Genomic DNA, 20,537 nt, shown 5'->3' with positions numbered 1-20,537 from the left:
AGCCGCCCCGGGCGCCGCTGCAGGCAGGCGGCCTGCGCGGAGGGCCGGGACCCCAGTCCCGTCCCTGCAGCACGCCCGCAGCTGGCCGTCCTTTAATTTAAAGCGTGCGCTTCGGAAAGGCCAACGCCGCAGCTCTCCGCCTTTTTCAAAACAATCTTCCTGCTGTTCCGAAGGGGGCGGGGGAGAGCAGGGCGCACAGCCCCGGGCGCCCCTTCCCGAGAGGAGACAGCCCGGCCGCGGCCCTCACCTACCTGCGCCGGGCCCGCGGCCGGGGGGGCGGTTGTGTCAGCTTGGCGGCAGCCACCCCCGCTCTGCGGGAGGCGACGGCGCCGGCCCACGGCTCCCACTTGCGGCCAGATGCCGAGTGACTGATCTTTGTCACAGGCCCACCTTACATGTCTTCGAATAAAAAAAAATAGGGGGACAGAATTACAGCGAAATCCGCCTCCCTCCTCCCTTTCCACAGGGATGGGCTAAAAGTGAGCTACTGGACTTATACACCCTTCTTCAGTCTCCTACCCCCACAAGCCTTCAGTACAAATTGTCACGAAAACAATTGTTAAAACAGCAGAAAAAAGGCGTATGTTTTCTGTTTGAGGATTTTTTCTAAGATATTTTGATACACTATCTCACAATATAATAAGCTGAGAACACAAAGCGAAGACTCTTCACCTCTGTATTTTAACAGGTCAGGCAAAGTGGTCTCCCCTGGACTTGGAAATGAAGGAAGGGAATGCCTCTGCACGCCCTACATACAAAATCCAGACAAATTTCAAGCTGACAGACATTTAAGCAAAGCTCAGTCATGTTAACATTAAAAGGTAGCTACAATGAATTAATCCCCCCCCCCTTCACCTCCCAGGTAAAAAGTATTCAAGTGAAAAAGACATCCAAATATCTAGAAGGTGAGACGCATATAAAAACCCCTAATAAACCTTTAATTCGAGTTTGTTTTGGTTTTTTTGTTTGTTTTTACAGGACAGGGTGACAAATTACAACAAACATCTGATTTTTCTCAAATGTTCAGGTATTATACACATTCCCATCTGTCTTGCAGGAAGGGATATTGGTCAACTTAACAGTTTAAGGTAAAATAAGCTGCATAATAGTACATATTACAATAATAAAATGTACAGTGTTTACAAGAAATATATTTTAGAAGCAAGATAGATGCATTTGCATCGAGGCGACCTCTTAAAATGCCACAACTATTTTTACATTCACTCTTGCAACAGGTCACAAGATGGGGTCACTAAGGTCAGGTTAACAAATCACTATGATGCACATCAAATACAACAAAATTAGTTTATATACATATATATAATACATATACATGTATATTATACATATACATATATGTATATAGTAAAACTCATCAAAATCTACCAGACCTGGCACAATCTACTTACCCATCAAAAATATGTACTTGTCCTTGGTAAGTAGGATTCTGCATGGCTGATTATATATTATATATACTAATTCATTAGCATCTGAGACATAAAACTGAGGATTTAAAATTTTTCGGTTAACAAACTCTCCAATAATAAACATGGTGCCCACAAAAGCACAAAGGTAAGGCACAATAGGATTTTCTGTTGCAGAATAGTGTGCATCATGTTTACTTAACCATAAGAAAAACGTGCATTATTTGTGCAAGTTCATGCTGCAAATCCATCATATCTACAAAGTAAAGTGAGTTTGAGTAAAATTTGTGGGACTGGTGTGCTTCCAGTATCACCTTCTACAGGATATTCGGCTGGATAATTAGATAAAATTGTTGTAGGAGTGGGGATTAGTAAAGCCAATAATCTTAGATTTGTAACTAAACTTCTCAGCAACAATTTTGTACTTCTAGGTAAATGTTAGTAAATTTACAAGCTTAGAATCACAAGATTTACTCGTTTGCATCAGCCAAAATTGTTGCAAGGAAGTATGTACCTTTTAAAAATTTTACAGGTAACTGGTTCATTAAAACAAGTTATCATGTATTGGGAAAGTAACTTAATCCCAATGGTATTTTGTCACAGCCCTGGCAATTGTAGTAACAAATACAGCTTTTCACAAAATATTTTTCCAGTATCTGCCAATTGCTTCTTTATTGCTCACAAATTTGAATTCATTACAATTGGTATCAGACCTTTCACACAAAATCATAGTCAGGTATTTTAATATAAAACCTACAAAAGATATTTAACCTGTATCTAATACTTTAAGGTATTTGGCCTCTTGTCATGGTACAGCCAAAACCATATAAAACATCAGGTTTTGAATAAAATAGGAAGCTTATTCACTGCTTCAATGCAGACATCCTCACAGAGCACAACCATTTTTGCCACCACCACCATTTACATTTATATACAAAACCTAGTACATCCGCATTCAGTTTGTTCTCCCTCACACTTATATGCAACCACTAATGCCAGATTAACTTTCCCCATACCCTAGCTGCAGAAAAAGATTCTTATACAGCAACAAAAACCTAATATTGACTGAAAAAGATTTTTTAACTTACTCACCATCAGGAACTGTAGGTTGTTTGTTACAAAATACCCACAAGATTATTTCACAGGAAACTATGGAAATACAGGAAGTCATCTTTTCTCCATGCTTTTGTATTATCAAAAACACTTCTTGGTGCAAAAATACAGTCACCACATCTGCAAATGTATAATGAATTCGGTATTCCTCATGCAAAACTTAAATGCATTGGTTTATTATAGCCCCGGAAAACTTCCTGAAGCGATTTTTTTTCCTTTTTCTTTTTTGTCAGCTCAGTATTACTGCCTCATTGCTAAGTCCCTTTGGAAACAAGATTTCTGGAACGTTCAAGCTTTTATTTAATTCATTAAAGTATTACATACAAAAAGCACTAAAAAAGGAAGACGGCAGCCAAACAGGAAAATTCCTGTTGCAAGTAACAGTCCTAGCAGTTGTAGAAAGTCTTCTCAGGAACTTCCCTGAGAATTAGTTGTGCCTGTCCGAAGACGCAGATGTGACATAGAGTTCATATGTTTGTTTGATGGCTTCAGTGGAGTGTTACAAGTAAGAGCCTGGGGAAAGCGATGATGATACCGATCTAGCCGCAGGTATTTTACTGTTACCAGCTTTCCTACAAGGCAAAGAAATGGGAGAAGAGAAACCTTCTAGTTCAGTATTACTACGTTCTGTTTCGGGACATAATACACACAAACATGTCATTACACTGAAATTAGTTTACCAGGTGGTGACTAGGAAAAAGACCTAGTTTTTGTTACAGCTCAGTACTTTAGATATTAAAACCCTTCACCATTTAAAAGAACTGCACCCATCTTCTTTCATTTCTACCTGTGTTTTGTTATAAACCCCCATTCCTTACCATCAAACCAAGAGCCATGTAATGCCTTGAAAGCCTTTCCAGCATACTCTGGAGAGAGACACTTGACATACACACAACCCTGCATTAAGAAAGAGAGGGTTGGTTTGTTTGTTTGTTTATTTTAAAGTCCAACAGACAAGGATAAACAAAGCATTAAGATGTTGCTGGAAAGATACTCACCTCACGTGAATTTTTGTCAACAGCAATATGAACAATTCCATCATTATCACTGCATTTCTCCAAGATTGCTTCTTGAATTGCTAGATGCCAGTGATCACCTATTTCCCTATGCAAACAATGAAAGATTTAATGAAGCACATAATTTTTTTAAACATTGACAACAATCTCATCCTTCCTCACTGAATTTGGTTTCTCTGTAACTTGTTATCACTTTCTGTTAAATGTCTTTGGGACAGATTTAGTACTTTAGCTATTGAATATTCAGTAAATTGGGTCCTATGGTCCACTTAAGACAATTCAACCCTAAACATCAAAAGGATAGCGCATGCCAATCTAGCTCCAGAAATAGAAGTTATTAAAATTAGATTCCAGTTTTGGGGGCTTTTCACAAAACATTTTCTTGTCACAGATTGATGAGCCTTAGGTACATCATTAGACAAGACAGAAGTCTATGTATTTTTGTGAAGGTACTGCAGGAAGTTATCTGATCCTAATAAATCTAAGCAGAGGGAAAACAATTTCAACAGCTTTAATACACCTTTAAGCCTGATTAAATAGTCTTTACATAAAAAACAATGAACCTACTCTTTCAATAATACTATTAAGAGCTCTGGGTAGTTTGAAAGAGTTTTCTCTACATAAGGCCAGAATTCTTGAAATAGTTGATCTACCTCCTTATTCATAAAAAACGGTGGTGGGGGGATGAAATGTACATAGGGAAGTTAACTGGTCAGAGATGTTACTTAAATCTGTTGAGCAGGACACTAACACAACACTTGAGGGACTCTAACAACGTGGAACATTGGATTTGTTTCTGTCATTTGACCTTGACTAGTTAGAGGATCAGACTTTCCAGTTGATGCCCATTACACAGGGAGAACATACATGAACAAGCAAACAAAAGTGGCAGAGGGACACAAGGGTGCAAAGAAGATCCAAATGAAGGTCCTACTAGGAGAGAGACTTTACAGTGGAAAACGCCTACAATTTAAAACCCTGTGAAATTTTGGAGAAGATGCACCCTACTTAGATAAGAAGAAAAAAAAAAAGCATTTTCTTTTTATTAAATAGCTCAAAATGAAAGGAATATACAAGGCTCCTTCCCCTTCTCTAACACTATAAACAACAATATTTTCTAAAGAACATGCTGTGCTCAGGCTGTTAGGGAAATAAAGTAATTCCAAGTTGCAAAAGCCAGGACCTTTAAAGGTCCTCTCCAACCCAAACTTTTCTATGATTCTATAAAACCTTGACTTCAGTGTATTCCCTCCCAGCCCAGGACTTGTGTCCTGATTTTCTTGAGAAGCATGCTGTCATCAGCAGAAAGCCAGCTACCACAAGAAGAGACCATATTGTTAAAAGTAGGCAATCATCTGTTCTGCTGGTTTGTGGTATTCCTCCCAAATACCAAAGTCACTGCATTACTCCCAAGGGCTCATTTCCTGTTTGCAAATCAAGCAGAAGTGCATTCTCAGTCTAGTCTGCTTTTTGTGTTCTGCAGGTCTAGGCCACAAAATGTCATGAATTATCACCTAACTTGGACTTGCCATGATGAAATGGGCTCCAAAGGAAATAACTTGCCCTTCCCTGATGCTGTGCATGTATATTCCATTAGTTGTCAATCTGAGTCTTGCAGGAACGCTACCCATGTGTTATGAACCATTCTTTTTATGTAGTGGTAGATGCAGAAGCACTAAAACAGACTGATATTTAAAAAAAACGGTTTGTGTCTGGCATAGTAAATGCCTAGAACATACACCCAAGTTTAAGTCTGCTGCTATGGTCTGAGGGTTCACAGTGTCCAGCTAAGTTTTCTGACTTTTGGCAGTATAAAGATAATTATTTACTCTGTTAGCATTGATAAATATAAATTAACTGGTATGTTCCCCAGATGATTCTCAGGTCAAGAGAAGAGACCTGTATTACGTGTGGCTGCTTTTACTAGCTACTGGCATATTGTTAGTATACAATAGCTTGATTTAAAGAGCAGCTAAAAACTAATTTTGTTAAACGTACCTTGTACCCATGGCAAATGTCAAAAAAGTATTTGCTAATTAATCACATACACTGGTACATTCTGTGTTTCAGGTGGTTAGAGAAGGCATTCATCCCTTTCAGATCTGGGACAAGAATGTAAACCTCCTTCCTCTTTTGATACAAGCAGCTGAATAAAGTAGTTTGTCTTGCACTGAGGGGTTTTTGTTTGGTGGTGGTGTGTTTTTTTGTGTGGTTTTTTTTTTTTTAAGATTACTCCAGGGGTATGAGAAAAAGTACTTCCTTAAGCAGCAGTCCTCTGCAAGACAGCTCATGGAAGAGTAATAGGCTAGGGTGTGCAATATGGAATTGGATGAAGTATCCCACTAGGACTATAATCCAGCAGTCCAGTAACAGAGCTAGGTCAACTTCCAAAAGAAAAGAGCTAAAAAAAGTGAAGGTATTAGAAGTTGCACTGTTCAAATAGCTGACTGGACATAGACACTAAAGAAGTGTCAAAATATAAAAACTCCTACTCTATAAATGTTGGGGTTTTTTAATGCACATGCTGGGCATAGACTGGGTCAATACTGAAAAACCACTGAATACTTCACAATACTTCAGAAACTTACAGTCTGTTAGGCCACATGAGTCTCCTCTGTCAGCTGATGTAATTGAACATTTACAAAATTAATTAATGGAGAAAGATCAGTCATTGCTTCAAGTAGTTTGAATAAGTGCCACACTCTTCAAGAAGTGGCCCAAAGACACAAAGCAAGACAAGGACAGAAGACAGACAGTAAGATTATTTATGTCTTCCAACACATGTTAAGAGGAACTTTTTTTTTTTGGTACAATCCATTTGTTTCTTTTAAGGTATTCATGTTTACTCACTTCTTCCAAATCCCTGTCAGAGGAAAGAAATGGACCCTTCCAAAAGGATACAGAAATACAGATAGATAACTGGTTTTACTTACATAACTGGATCAAACATATTGCGAATCTTTAGACATGGTGTCAAGCTGTTTGGTGGTGAATTTCTTCTATCTAGATGAAATGCTACAAAGAAAAATAAATTTAATAGTATTTATTGACAGGCATAATACCATCTAGCTAACAAGTGTCAACTTTATACATAAATACCTTTCTGGTTTTACTCAAAAGAGTATTTTTCCTTCAATATGGAAAAGCTTCAAGCAAATTAAGTTCCCCACAGTCTTCTACTGCACTGAAGAAAATGTACCATAGTTAACTGAATTTTTTAGATTTACGACTTCTACATTTAAAAAGATGATGTACTGTTTTATATTCAGGCCACAGTATATGGAAAGAATTCAGGATATTTTAAAAAAAATACCATTACTTGAAGCGAAAGTATGTGCGTTACATCTCCATGAAAAGACATATTCTTGACGTCTGGAGCAAGTTTTTGGAGCTACAGGTTAACCAGTTTTAACTGCCTGATGAATTTTCATTTCTTCCACTTTTGGGGCAATTTACTGTCCATCTAACTAAGAAATAAAGAGATGCTTAGATAGGTTATTACATCTCTACTGCAGTAACAACTGTCAAGGAGCACTCTGCAAGGATGGAGCTGTTGTAACCCTAGATGCTCTACAAACATGATCAGACACTTGCAAAAAATCTGAAATGAAATGCACAAGAAGATAAAACAGATGTAAGAAGAACAATGGAAATTAAAAATAACAGAGTAACTCTTTCAAAGTTGAACAATCCCATGAAGTACATTCTGAAGTTCTAAAATAACTATTAACTTCGCTAAATTTCACAAGTTCTACTTCTGGGAGTAGCAACAGAAGACTGCACCATGAGAGAAGGAAGAAAGGAGCCCTTCAGATTCAGATAAGGCAGTTCCATGCCTTGAGAAGGGCCAACAAAGCAGCAACAGAAATGAAGGAGATAACATGGTAAAACAATGTGCAGGGTTTGAAGGAAGTTTTATTTTGAAGACTTGAGATAAGTAGATTCAAGAGTTTAAACATAAGATTAAAAACCTCAACAAGACAAAATGATGTTCCAAACTGATGCTAATGCTTCTCCTTAGCAATCCTTGCTTTCAAGAAGTTTGACAGATTCAAGATGTTTGGTTCCAAGTGTTAGAAGTCTGAGTTTTGGGCAGATGACACTACAGGTCTGTGCTCCTTACTGCTGACCTTTTAAAATAAAATCTTGCAAGTATATCCAAAATGCACAAACACTGCTGCTCTTCTGTATATCACCATAACAAAAACCCTGTCACGTAGAAGAAGTTCAGTCATGTGGAAGACACTGCATGTGAGACAAGCACTAACTAAGAGAAAATTCACTGCCTGCAGATATGGCATAGACAAACTTGCTCCTTATGTAAATTTGAGACAAAAAAAAAATACAATTACCAACTAGAAATTAGAAAGATTGGCCTCCAAATCTCATATAGAACCTACCATAAGCTCCCCAAATAACTAAAGTGTTCTTATTAGAATATACACGCACATAGTCCAAGTCACCAACACCTGTAACAATTGTCTGGGTTTTTTTTCCTTTGGGAATAGATTTCTAAATATACTGGTGACATTGCATCTATCTCTGAGCTGTCTATACTTTAAGGACAAGTCCTTTTTCAATAGCACATGGTTTTGTAAAGTTTTTTTGCCCTTTATTAAAAATTATACATAGGGTATACAATAAAAACTTTACAGAACTAAGCAACATTGAAAAATAAATGGACTTACCTTACTCACGTAGGTTGGCTCCAGCAAATCAAGGGGGGGTGTGTGTAAAATGTCACCAGCATATTGTACACTGGGGCACCATACCATACTGGAGAAGGTGATCTGGGGTGGCCTAGTCATGGACCTGGACCTGAAAAGGTGTGGGGTTGAGGAAATTATGTGCTGATTGTCAATAGCTAGGTTTATTCAGCACATGGTTTTAATCCAAGGATAAAAAGAATGGTGAGGTTATTTACAGAGACCCTAGGCCCAGAGGATCAACATTTCTGCAAGCTGTTCACGAACTCAGAAAAAACCCACATTGTTATTTAAGGCAGTAGCTACACCACTGAGCTATGCAAAATTAACTAAATGGGGGAGTCACGCTTTAGCATAGATACCTATAAAATTCAAGCTTTGTCTGCTCCAATTTCTAATAATCTCGATGTCCTTTTGATTGGAAGACCTCAGGTGCTTGCAGAGATTACTTCAGCCAGAGAACAGCACCCGCACAAAACTAATCTGCTACCAACTTAATGTAATGTCATACTAATAGAGCAAGTGTGCCCAGGGCAGTGCAACATAGAAAAATAAAGATGAATTCTGCTTTTTCTCAAAAATGTTTCAAAAGTCATCATAAACTAAAAGAAAGTTTTACAACTTAAGATGGAACTTTTTACGTATAAGAAAAAAAGTGGCCCCAGAAATCAGTGAGGTACAAAATTAATGCTAGCACAGTAATAAGTATTAAAATGTATACCAGAAATTGGACCAAAAGGGGAGGCTAGGGAAGATACAGGCAAGTTAAAAATAATGCTGTGCCTACACAGCAAAATTCAAAACAACATAGTTAACAGATGTCTCTTGACCTTCTGTAACAATTAATTCTCTCCCCCCCACCGCGCCCCCAAAAGAGTAAGTTTAAGCAACAAACCTATTCAGATTACAGTACTGGTCATTTGAAAATTTACACTGGTGTGAAGCATACAAAATATTCTCCTCACAACAAGGGCATATGCAGACATTCTTGTGGGACATCAGTCTAAGCTACACCATAATTAACTAAGCACCTCACCTGCCATTTCTTTTCCTAAATAGGTCTCAACAGTAAGACTTACAAGATGAGGGTAAAAAGGTGGAGATGATATAGAAAAGCAGAAGCACAACTTTGTGCAGTAATTCACTGACAAGAAAATTTTTAGGACTTTCATAAATTCCCCTTGGGGACTAGTAAGCACCTTCAAGAACAGGAAGCTACTTTGCATTTCAATCATAATGTACTCTGGTTTATTACCTTAAACTGACTATGACTGTATCATTCCAGATTCAAAGAACAGCAGCAGCTAGAAGCACATGCTTTTCACAACCTCTATATCACTGTGGCTGGAGAGCATGTCTATGATGGAAGAAGTTCATTTTGAAGTCTGTGCAAGAGCCACATCTAAGAAATTGTAGTACAGCTTTCTATACCTCTTGAATTACAACTGTATTACTGCTAAAGGGATTCCCCAGTATCACCACCATGGGTTATAAGGCAGCCCAACAGATCTTTAGATGTTGATTTGATCCACTTTATAAGGTCCAAGACTTGCATCAAATATAGGTAACCATGTTTCTGAAGAGCAGATTTATTCAGGTTAAACCACAGATCACTAATTTATTAAATACTAAGCCTTTTTATCAAAGGCAAGAACAAAAATGTAAAACAGTTGAAAATGTTGAAGTTATGCACTTTCACACAACATGAGGTTCTTCACTAAACAGGAAAGATACTGAAATCAAAATACTACTAAATGTTATTAAGAGAGGAGCGTGTGGTTGACTTGGGGTTTAATACAGTTAAGTTCAGCTATAGAAGACCAACATGGGATAGATACAGCATTTTACAAGCATAAAATCCACAGTTGTCTTGCAATAGTTAAGAATAGAGCGCTCTGGGTTTTTTTAAATGTGGAGAAGGATTATATTCTCACAAGCTGGGGAGGAGGGGTGTCATTCACACAAGGTAACAGGTTATCTTCCACACTGCAGGATGAAATATCACCCTAGATGTGGTACTTCAGAGAACCTCTTTATCTCATCTCTAGAGCTGTCAAGGAACTTTAGCTATTGATCGTAGCTTAGCTACACTGGAGCTGTGACTACCTATTTTTCGTTAGGGTTCCAGTTATCAAAGGCATGATAGGACAATAGTATCTGTTCTTTCAAATGCAAACTGAACACACTACAAATACTATTTTTTCCTCCGTCAATTTAGTTAAATTACACTTTAGCATGATCAAGATTGTTTTTCAATTGACAATTTTCTTGTCAACTGTTTTTAAAACATCACTCATTTGTCCATCATCCTACAATGAGCTTACATCTGTCAAAAAACCCAAAAGGGAAGTATCTACTGGATAGATAATATTTCAAAGGAAATACACCAGACTTTATTCTGACCAAGAAAAAAAAAATAAATCTCAAGTTGTTTGTCAAAACACAGGCTGCATCCTGAAGGACTCGACAGAATGCTACAACGATGCTTGAACTCTAGATGCTAACAGACAGTAGAGCCTAGATCTTCATGGGTGCTACAGGTTCTATATTTAAAATGCATGCTATCATCAACTAGTATCTTAGTACACAGACGGGTCAAGAGGCTTTCTTCAATTGGTATTGTGCTCTGCTACAGAGCACTACCAGATCTCAGAAGGTTAAAAAAAATAAATTGTGACATGATATTTATTCACAAGATTCAAACCCAAGAATTTATTCTGATTTTAGATGTACTGAGTTTGTTCAGGACCTAGCAGTCTTGAAGAGCAGATTTATGAACTTCTATATTCAAACATCAAAACTGTAGGATGAATTTAATTCCAGTTGATTTACACTTCCAAAAGTGAAGGAAGTGACACATAATATAGAATTCCTAACATCAGGAAAGAAACAGCTGTGCAAGAAGTATGAGACTTACGTAATGGAACTATTTCCAACAGTCTTTCATATGAAAACAAGGAACGTAAAGTAGGAAGAGCCTCTCTACTTGAAGATTGCCTTTGCCTGCTGACTACCAACTTAGACAGAGTCCAAACGACCTATGTGATTTCAACCACTCCTATTTCCATGCCCTTCTGTTAGAGCCAAAGTATGCAATTTCAGTTCTTCAAAGATCTTTGCTGAGCTACAAACATAACAAGAAAACTAGGAAAACTGCTATTAAAACAACTGAAACAGGATAGATCTTAATCCTATTCAATACAAAGCATAGATTCTGAAGTACATACTCTAGGCAACATACAGTTAAAAGCCTCTGCTGAGAGATAAAGTTAATCTGTCCACATTCACAATATGCTAAAGTAGAAATCAGATGCTCAAATCCAGATGGCACCTAACAGTAGCTACTACACTAGCTGTCTTTCTAGGAAGTTTTGGAAAGAACTGTTGAATGTCTTGAATGTATATTCCATGTAGCAAAGCAGCACCTGAGCTATCACACACTGAAAAGTCTTCCAAATGAGGAAAATCCAGTCCAATTTCTAAAACAGGGCAGAATGTTATGGAGTGATTAATATTGCAATCAAACAGGACAAGAAAAACTGAGAGTAAATGAGTAGTAAATGAGGAATTCCAGAACTGGAGTGCCTGTATTGAACAATAAACTGCGTAGAAGGATCAGCTTTATAATATACATAGCCTACAGAAGCTATGTTCAATTTAAGAGTTTGAAAATCGATCATGACAGTATTACAGAGATGGAACAGACAGCTATTGACAAAACCCACCATTTCTGCACTGCACCTAAAGCACTTGTGCATCCCTAAGGGACAATGTCATAGAAAGAAAAGGCTCTGCAACTCCTGTAATAAAGTTACTATTCACATCTTACTAAAATTTTGAGAAACTGAAATCATGCAATACAGTTGTCACAGAATGCCATGTTACTACTACTACTGCAAGACAATGACTGCAGAACCTCAAGCCTGCAGTAGTATTTACAAAGTATTTTTAAAAAGTAGCCCTCCCTGCCAATGAATGATTTCAAATGAGAAACGTAATGCTAAAACCAGTAGCACAACTTTGAGAAGAACATAATGATATCCCAACACAACGTTAGCATAGACAAGCAAGAAATGGGTCCCAAGACTATTAAGACCCTCAGCAGATAATGTCATGTGTCTGCAAGTGTCTCAAAATATTTGGCTTTTCAAGTTGACAGAGAGAATTGTTCGGTTTTAGCTTTGAACTTACAGAAAAGCAAATTTTAAGACCCAAGGGCTGAAAGCATACACAGAACTTACAAAAGCATGCAAGTGGCCTGGAACAAAACCAGAATGTTAGAAGTACTTTAATTTGGGTGATCAAGCCTGCCACAGCATAAATGTTCCAGGCCACAAAGAAGCTCTTTCTGTCTTTGGAAAGGAAATAATCACATTGGAAGGAACTACTTTAAACTGTACCCTCTTTTATAGGAAACAATAAAAACATTGTTTCTTAGAAATAAAAATGTATACCAGTAAAAAGCAAAAGAAGAAAGCCTATTACTACTTGCATTAGTTAAACTAAGACCAAATTTAGCATACTCCAGAAGAACATAGATGAGAGTACAGCTGCTTGCCAGTGGGAATTTTTATTTTGTTTAAGTGGGACTAAGAAGGGCAGAAAGTCTGTTTGTTTTTTAACTAGGCTTTTTTCAGCATCTAGTTCAATGCCATAGAAGTAATGCATAATACAACCTTGATAACAGTTTAAAAGTTGAACTAAAAACTGGAGAAGCAACTACTCCCTCACCATCAAAATAAGCCGTTAAGTTTATAAACTAGGATTCTGCACAACATTTATTTCAGTCCCACTGAACAGATAGTACAGCATTACAGAACAACATAAGGCAAGACAGACTCTTTAAAAGAGTCACAACAGTTAAAACAATTGGCAATTAAGATTTCATTTTACCTTCACACTCCAGACACTGATAGAAGTGACTTTTTGTTTTAATTGCAACCCAGAATAAGTCTTATAGCTTCAGTTTTTCACTGACCGAAAAATCCCCACCCCAAAACCTGAAGTTTAACATGAAGAAAGGCAGAAAGAAAAAGAATTAGGAAAAGATGACCACTGCAGACAGATAACTGCAAGCCCACTGGATTCCTGTCACTTGGTTCCATGATAAAGTTGAAAAGTGACAGACCACTGCAAAAAAACCCATGTACGACAACAGCCGCCTCTTAAAACAAAGGCTTTGCTGCACAACAGAGCTTGAAATACAAGTGCACAGTGTAGAAAAACATTTATGACAGAAAGCAAGCACTACTAGGAGACGTGCAAAAATTCATGTTCTGCTGATTGAGAAGCCTTTTCTCCCAGCAGTTTCCATATAAAAATAAACAAACATCTCTTCCTCCAAACTCTGTCTTTAGGTATCCAACTGATAACAGTAGGAAACTCAAGTCTACAAGCTCTGATTTACCTGCTGTCAGATACAACTAATTACATTAGTTCCAATAAGTACAAGGCATGTCAGAATTTGACCAACTGAAGAGTTTTTGTTTTGTTTTTTAATTTATGAAAAGGAACAAGCAACTCATTTTGGCTATATGCTTTCTGCTGTATTCCTACAGTAGCTATAACAGAAAAACTTATTTTGCTTGAAAACAAGCAGATGTTGAATACACAGAACAAGTCTACTGAACAACAAGATAGAGAACTAGCACTGACAGTTCATAACAATACTTAAAGGTGTGAGACAAAACAAGTCTTTCATGTTCAAGCGACAAAACCATTTAGAAGTTAGATGCAGAAATTTTTTAAAAAATGTATTTGCAAAATATAACTGAACTTCAATACCTTGGCCTTGCCATACTTTTGATGGTATTACTAAAATTTTGTCACATGCTGCAGAAGGTTGCATCCATTTCCAAACCAAGAACTCGGCACCACCTATCCTTCGTGTCTCTGTGCGAACTCTGGATTCATTTGCTGCAAGAAAGTCAACTGCTCTATTCCAGACTTTCCTCATTTTCTTCCTTAAAAATTGAAGCAAGAATTACAAAGTTAGCATTATAACAACCTCCATAGCAGACATCCAGCATATAAGAAAAATCCAGTACCTTTTTCCCCCACCTGTGTTAATAAGCATCTCCAAAAATATTACACTATGCAACCTACTGAAATTAACTAAGTTAAACTGACCAATTTTTACTATTTTTTCCTTATTTACATGTAAGGAAATTCAGTACTTTTAGTGAGAACATACCTGTCCTGAGGTGGTATTAAAGAATCACGCACATGTAAAATAGGCATGTAAGGCTGCAAGTCTTTATTTTCAGAACATGCCTCGCTGTGACTTCTTAGAACATCTGAGGACACCATAAGAAAAACTGGTAACTACGTAGTTCATGTAGACATTAAGAAAAATACCAATTCTGGCAATGAACAGCTACTCTGAAGACCCCTCCCAATTTCAGTAGTTAAGGTGGTTTTGGCATTTTGAAGCATTTTTCCTCCTAACGATGCTGAGGGCAAATCAAGAAGTCTAACCATACACAGTGCCTCCAAGTACCCCAAATAACTCTGAAATAAAGGAAAAGAGTTCTTGCCAGTTACTCTTGATTGGTACTTTTAAGTGTTAGCAAAGACAGCCACCTCTGAAAATGAAGTGTCTTCCCCGCACCCCAAGAAAACTTGATTTGCAAACAAAGATATAGGAACAGGAGAACAGCTCCAATATGTCTACTCCTTCTGTATTTATGATGATTGCCATAGGTGAAGTAGTAAGACAACTCAAGTAAAAATGCAGCCCAAACCAGCTTAAAACTATAAACACAAACTACTGAAAACACTGTTGCTTCAAGCAGAAAGGAAGAATTTCAGAACTCAATTATGCATTCTATTTTAGTAACAATTTCTGCTCAGAGTAACTAAAAAGCTGCTTTTTCTATGAAAAGCCATTAAGGATGGAATTGAGAGCTAACACACATTTTAAGAGTGAATATTCTATCTGAAGATACCCGAAAAAACAGATACAGAAAGCAACATGTCACCATACTTGTGCTGCAACAAACATTGCATTTATATTTGTTTTCAATAGTAAGATAAAATACCACCAAGTCAAATGGGAATTTATTATGGCCATGTTGATGTAATTCACAAACAACAATTTTTATACCAAAAGCTTTGATTAGGTTTAAAGGATGATGTGGGTGTTTTTTAAAAAAAAAAAAAAAAAAACCAAAAACCAAACAACAAAAAAACCCCCCCACACACATTTGACCAAGAACTCTAACAGCAGAAAACATAACCGAACTAATGCCAGTAATTTGAAAGCTTAGACAGACAGTAATTTGAAAGCTTAGACAGAGCTGTTACAGATACATCAAATGTGACTCAAGAAGCCATACCTATGATTTTTACCACCATATCATACATCTGCCTCGTTTCTTCTTCCTCTTTTGCCCAACGGTATTTCATGTAGTGCAAGACTCCCCAAACCATTGCTATACCTGCATTAAGATGTAGAATACTCTTTAAACAGTATTAGAACATTGGTTGTTTAACCAAGTTTAGAGCCCATACTTCAGAAGTTGGCTGAACTATCTAGTATTTTGAAGTACTTTAAATTTCAAAGCTAGTGAAACACTCTATACTCACTGTCAATGTCTTGTATTTTACTTACACAGCAACACAAACACTTAAACTTTGAAGAGCAGTTACCTTTAGAAAAAACTTTTTATTGTTTTAACAATAGCCTGGTATCCCATGACTGTGGTTTGAAATTTTACCCATTTGTGAAGAAAAATAGTAAAACAATTATATTGGGAAAAATTCAAGTCAAATCAAAAGTCACATAAACTGACAATTCAGAATACGTTAAGATTTAAAAATGCATAATATTCACTAATTCATAGACAAGTCACATACTTTAGATTAGGCTATCATGTCTTTTTACCAAGCATTTTGCTTTTACAAATCAGTTCATCCTGGAATTTTTGAAAGCCACAAGGTATTGCTTGGCAGGGAGAAAGACAGAGTTCCCAACGAAGGAATACGTTCAGCTGACTACAGCAGCAGATGATAGCAACCAATGTGAAAATACAGTGGTGCAACAGAAGTGCAAAGCAAATTGCATTGTAATCAAGACACTGATAGGAACTCCCAAGTTTTACGGTTGAATAAAAATTTTCTCTAAATATGCTGGTTACATTTCCCCATGCACTTACATAAACACAAGTTATAACAACGTTTGATTTTTTTTTTTAAATTAACTTACCCAAAAGCAATATTGATAATCTGTGAGTTACATTAACAAACGCACGGCGAAAACGACACCTGAAAGACATCTTTGGACTAGTGGATTCCAGATACTTCACGTCTGTCACATTAGTGACATCCATCTCGTTAGGGTCATTGCTGAGACACCTATTCAAAAATATACAGGGTTTATGAAAAAGGATAAATTCTGCTAAAAGAAATTAAGTTAAGAAATAAAGATCACTTACTTTATGCCAACATCTTCCCCACTACTCAAGATCCATTGTAATGCTGTGTTAAGTACACTTTCATATTCTGGATCTAAATTCTGCCAAAGACAAATATTAATGAGTTATTTCATCATTGTTTACTATACAAAGTGAATCTATACATGCTATGAGCAGCTGTCAGACTTACTAGCACTCCTTAAATTAAGGACTTCGAAAAGTCAAGCCCCATTTGCTGTTTTACTAACAATTCTAACCTACAGCAAGAAAAAATATTCAGCCACTAGGCGGTGCTCATTGAACATCTACTTCAAGAGTAAAACTCAAACTAGATATAAACCCATCTGACAGTAGGTCCTACAAAAGCAGCTCAGGTCTTTTGGGTTTTTTTTAAAGCAGCTTGATGAAAATCAATTTTAACTGATGTTCTGCAAATAGTCTGGTGTTTGTAGTTCAAGAACTGGTATTACTACACAGAAATTGACTTTTTAAAAATTAGTTGGTATCAACTATCATAGGAGAACATTCACTGCTATCTGAGCTAAGGCTGTCTCCATAGTTCACCTTGCATGTTCTTTTGCAGAAAAAGAAAAGCAGAAGTAGAAATTACTATAGTATTTGAAATTATGCTCTCCAAAAAGATTTATCTCAGTCTTTCTTTTGAACCTTACATAATTTAACTGGCCTAGAATTAAAGGATAAGCACTTACTAAAATACTAATAAAAACCCAGTAACTGTTTTATTTCCACTTTGAGAGTAAAACATTAAAGTTTTACCACTCGACACTGAAATTCTGCAAAGGAGTTATATTTATACTCCCAAAATGAGGAACTGCAGAGTTAAATGAGACTTTTGTACAAAGTGACAAATTTTCATATGAAATTTGAGCTTATCAGAGCTAGAACAGCTGTTATGATAACAACTGTCATTCTTGCAGCACAATAGATAAGACCATCCGCTATCTGGCATCAACCTAAGTTTTTCCAATGTATTCCCACAAAACAGTGATTTTAACAGATATAGAGTATCATTGCCAAATCATAAACCAGTGTTAGCAGTTTCCTCAGGATGCTCTTAACCTTGCCACTTTTTGTCTGCTATGTAAACACATTTGACAAAATGTAAAATTTCTACAATTTGTATATTAAAAGTCACATCAGCTCAACTGCCCCCCATGCAATCAAAGAAATCTTATTCTCTCAGCCTTTTAAAAGCTTCAAGTAGTTTTCCACTGAAGGGTACACCAACGTGGGCTAAAATAAACCCTTCAGCTGTCAAGACAAGGCAAGAGTCATCTTTTATTTGGGGAGTAAGGCAGGGGAATGACAGCAGAGTGGAATTTCATAATACTGCACACCTATCAAATTAACAAAAAAGCCTTTTTTGACCATTTCTATTTAAAGCATCAATGAATGGTGTCTCCATACAGCTGCTGCCTGTCAGGCCTGCTGCACAGATCCACTCATAAGCCTCTCCTCCCAAAGAAAGGAAGACAGTATCCTTTTTTACTGTCTCAAAACATAGTATACTGATTTCTGGAGAAGCTTCTAGAGATTTAAATTTCATAAATTTACAATTTTTGTGTTGGTCAACTATCTCCATCAATTCAAATTATGCCCTGGTGATTCAACTAAAAGGGAAAAAACCTGCATGCTAGTTAAGCACTATCTACACTTTAATTGCAATTAAGCAAGTTTCTTTCACTGTCCCTCTCCCCTAAAACCTCACTACCTCCCCAAATTTAAAAAAAAAAAAATCAAAAGTAGCATGAAGACATCAGTTCCAAACATTTCCAAATAACATCCAATACTAAGTCAAAGGTTTGTCAATACACTAGATATGAAACCAGGCTTTACAAATTGTAACTTACACAAATGTTACATACAACCAATGAAAAATACCTTGTTTGCTTACTTTTAAATATGCAGCTGCCTCCTGGACGGTAAGATTTCTTTGAATAGAGCTGCCACATTCATGTTCCCCTGGTAAAATCAAACTTTTATTTATTTTGATCTACTTATTACTGCATTTTATAAAATCACCTAAACACAAGCTTACGGTTAACACAATCTACAAAAGCAGCAGTAGCTCAATAATTCTTACAAGTTCCACTAAATACATGGAAAAAATCTCTGGACAAATTTCTCCTTCGAAAAAGTTAAAAAACCTGAAGATTGTCATAGCTAATATGTACAAATCACATCAATACGACTTTATGTACTGCTCAGAAAGTATCTTTCAGTATTTACTCTGAAAGTAGAACAAAAGGACATTACCGTGAAACAGTTGCTGTACCCAGACTCAACTTCTTCCAAATAATTTCCATCTACACTGAAACATGCATTATATTTTTTATAGACCAAGTTAGTTCCTGTTGCAACATATCCATAACAGTATTTCAGGCACTATGAAGTTACTACATTTTAGATTAGTTCAAGTTATCGTAATAACTTATCACCTTCTTAAACATGTACAGAATCCCAACATGGCCTGAAACCAGTGGTTTTACCGTCCTCCTAGTTATTTTGGAAAGCATGCAGAAGTAGTCAGGAAATAAAGTATTATATGCACAGTCAGTCCTCAAAGCCACGTGCCATCATCATCCTGATTTTCTTTGCGAAATTGTACTAAGGTACCCAATTCATGCAAAAAAACCCACACAGCACCAGTCATACCAACAAAGTCACACAGAAAAGGAAAAGGTCTAACATCAGTTTTATCTATGACTAGGCCATCACTTCTGAAGAAGTGTCAGGGAGTGGCAAATCACTTTTTTCCTGATCTTTCTAAAAAAAAAAATAATCTTAGCATCTGTAACTATGATTTTACTGTGCCAGAACAATAAAATAGGAAACAACAAATCCAGTCCTTCACTGCCTTGGGGTTATGGCTGCCTTACCGTCCTGAATCTACGCCAAGCTGTATTATTTCCAAAGCCATAGCAAGGCTAGGAAAGTTTAAGATACTCATGCATATACAAAATATAAATGTTTGCTTATACTCTTACAAATTATTTAAAGTTGGAATTACTCCACACTGGAAAACCCTTTCAATGGAGCAACTTCAAGTATTAATTCCCCTACACAAATGAGAACATTGGAGGCAATCTGAGCAAAAATTAGGAAATATTAGCAAGTTATGGAGAAGCATTTTCATGTCTCATTCACAGTGGGGAGTTCCAAAGAAATAAGTGTTTCTATGAAACAAAAGTCCTTCTCAGACTGCTAAAGCAAAGTTTTGTCCAATACACTTCAACAGACTTAAGTGAATTTGGCCTTGCAAGCCCATCAGCATAACAGGGATGCTCTTCTCTTACTGTTGGGTTATAGAGAAAAAAGGAACACTTTTTAAGAGTGCTGATACGCTATCTGGCCTGGAAGCGCTGCTGGAACTAAGCCTGTGTGCATGTGCATATTTTCAATCAAGCACTGAACAAAAAAGATACTACTTTAAAGTTATTTCACTTTATAATTAACATGCAATGTCTCAGACTTTCAAAGTCCCTGAGTCTATTGTGATAGCAAAACTAGAGAGATCACTGGTGAAAATTGACACCACCTTTGCCAAAAAACACTCTGAGTTTTGAAGTCAGCACAAGAACTGGAGTTATGGGCTAGTCTTGTATCTAATTCAGGCATTTTTGTGCATCAAAATACAACCTGTAAATGTACATGTGTAATCATCAGTGACTTCATGTTTCAAGATTAGTAGACGTGGGATAACTATATATCATACTCATACAATCTCTTGTGTAAAGATGTTGTTTTAAATCTAGAACTGATGGAATAAATACAAACCCAAAATGCATCTCTGTAGAAGCCATGTGTACAATCTCAATCAGGTATTAAGTTTTATGACATGAG

At 36.8% G+C, this 20,537-nt stretch overlaps 2 protein-coding genes across 3 annotated transcripts in view; both read right to left on the bottom strand.

The window, feature by feature from the left end:
* Nucleotides 1-349, bottom strand: part of MSRB3 (methionine sulfoxide reductase B3) — an 85,410-nt gene extending 85,061 nt beyond the window's left edge. Inside the window, exon 1 of the mRNA XM_075745938.1 lies at nucleotides 252-349. The gene's annotated coding sequence lies outside the window, so the exon portion shown is untranslated. The remainder of the gene's footprint in view (nucleotides 1-251) is intronic.
* Nucleotides 350-917: 568 nt separating this feature from the next.
* Nucleotides 918-20,537, bottom strand: part of LEMD3 (LEM domain containing 3) — a 49,340-nt gene continuing 29,720 nt past the window's right edge. For both annotated transcript variants that reach the window (XM_075745857.1, XM_075745864.1), the window contains 10 exons: nucleotides 18,589-18,656; nucleotides 16,695-16,774; nucleotides 16,466-16,614; nucleotides 15,597-15,698; nucleotides 14,453-14,555; nucleotides 14,044-14,222; nucleotides 6,487-6,568; nucleotides 3,536-3,641; nucleotides 3,356-3,434; nucleotides 918-3,109 (listed from right to left, as the gene is read on the bottom strand). In XM_075745857.1, coding sequence (XP_075601972.1) covers nucleotides 2,946-3,109; nucleotides 3,356-3,434; nucleotides 3,536-3,641; nucleotides 6,487-6,568; nucleotides 14,044-14,222; nucleotides 14,453-14,555; nucleotides 15,597-15,698; nucleotides 16,466-16,614; nucleotides 16,695-16,774; nucleotides 18,589-18,656 — 1,112 coding nt within the window. In that variant the 3' untranslated portion in view covers nucleotides 918-2,945. The remainder of the gene's footprint in view (nucleotides 3,110-3,355; nucleotides 3,435-3,535; nucleotides 3,642-6,486; nucleotides 6,569-14,043; nucleotides 14,223-14,452; nucleotides 14,556-15,596; nucleotides 15,699-16,465; nucleotides 16,615-16,694; nucleotides 16,775-18,588; nucleotides 18,657-20,537) is intronic.

The sequence above is a fragment of the Balearica regulorum genome, chromosome 1 (assembly GCF_011004875.1).
Source record: "Balearica regulorum gibbericeps isolate bBalReg1 chromosome 1, bBalReg1.pri, whole genome shotgun sequence".
Lineage (NCBI taxonomy): Eukaryota > Metazoa > Chordata > Aves > Gruiformes > Gruidae > Balearica > Balearica regulorum.
This window is presented reverse-complemented; position numbering and strand designations above follow the sequence as displayed.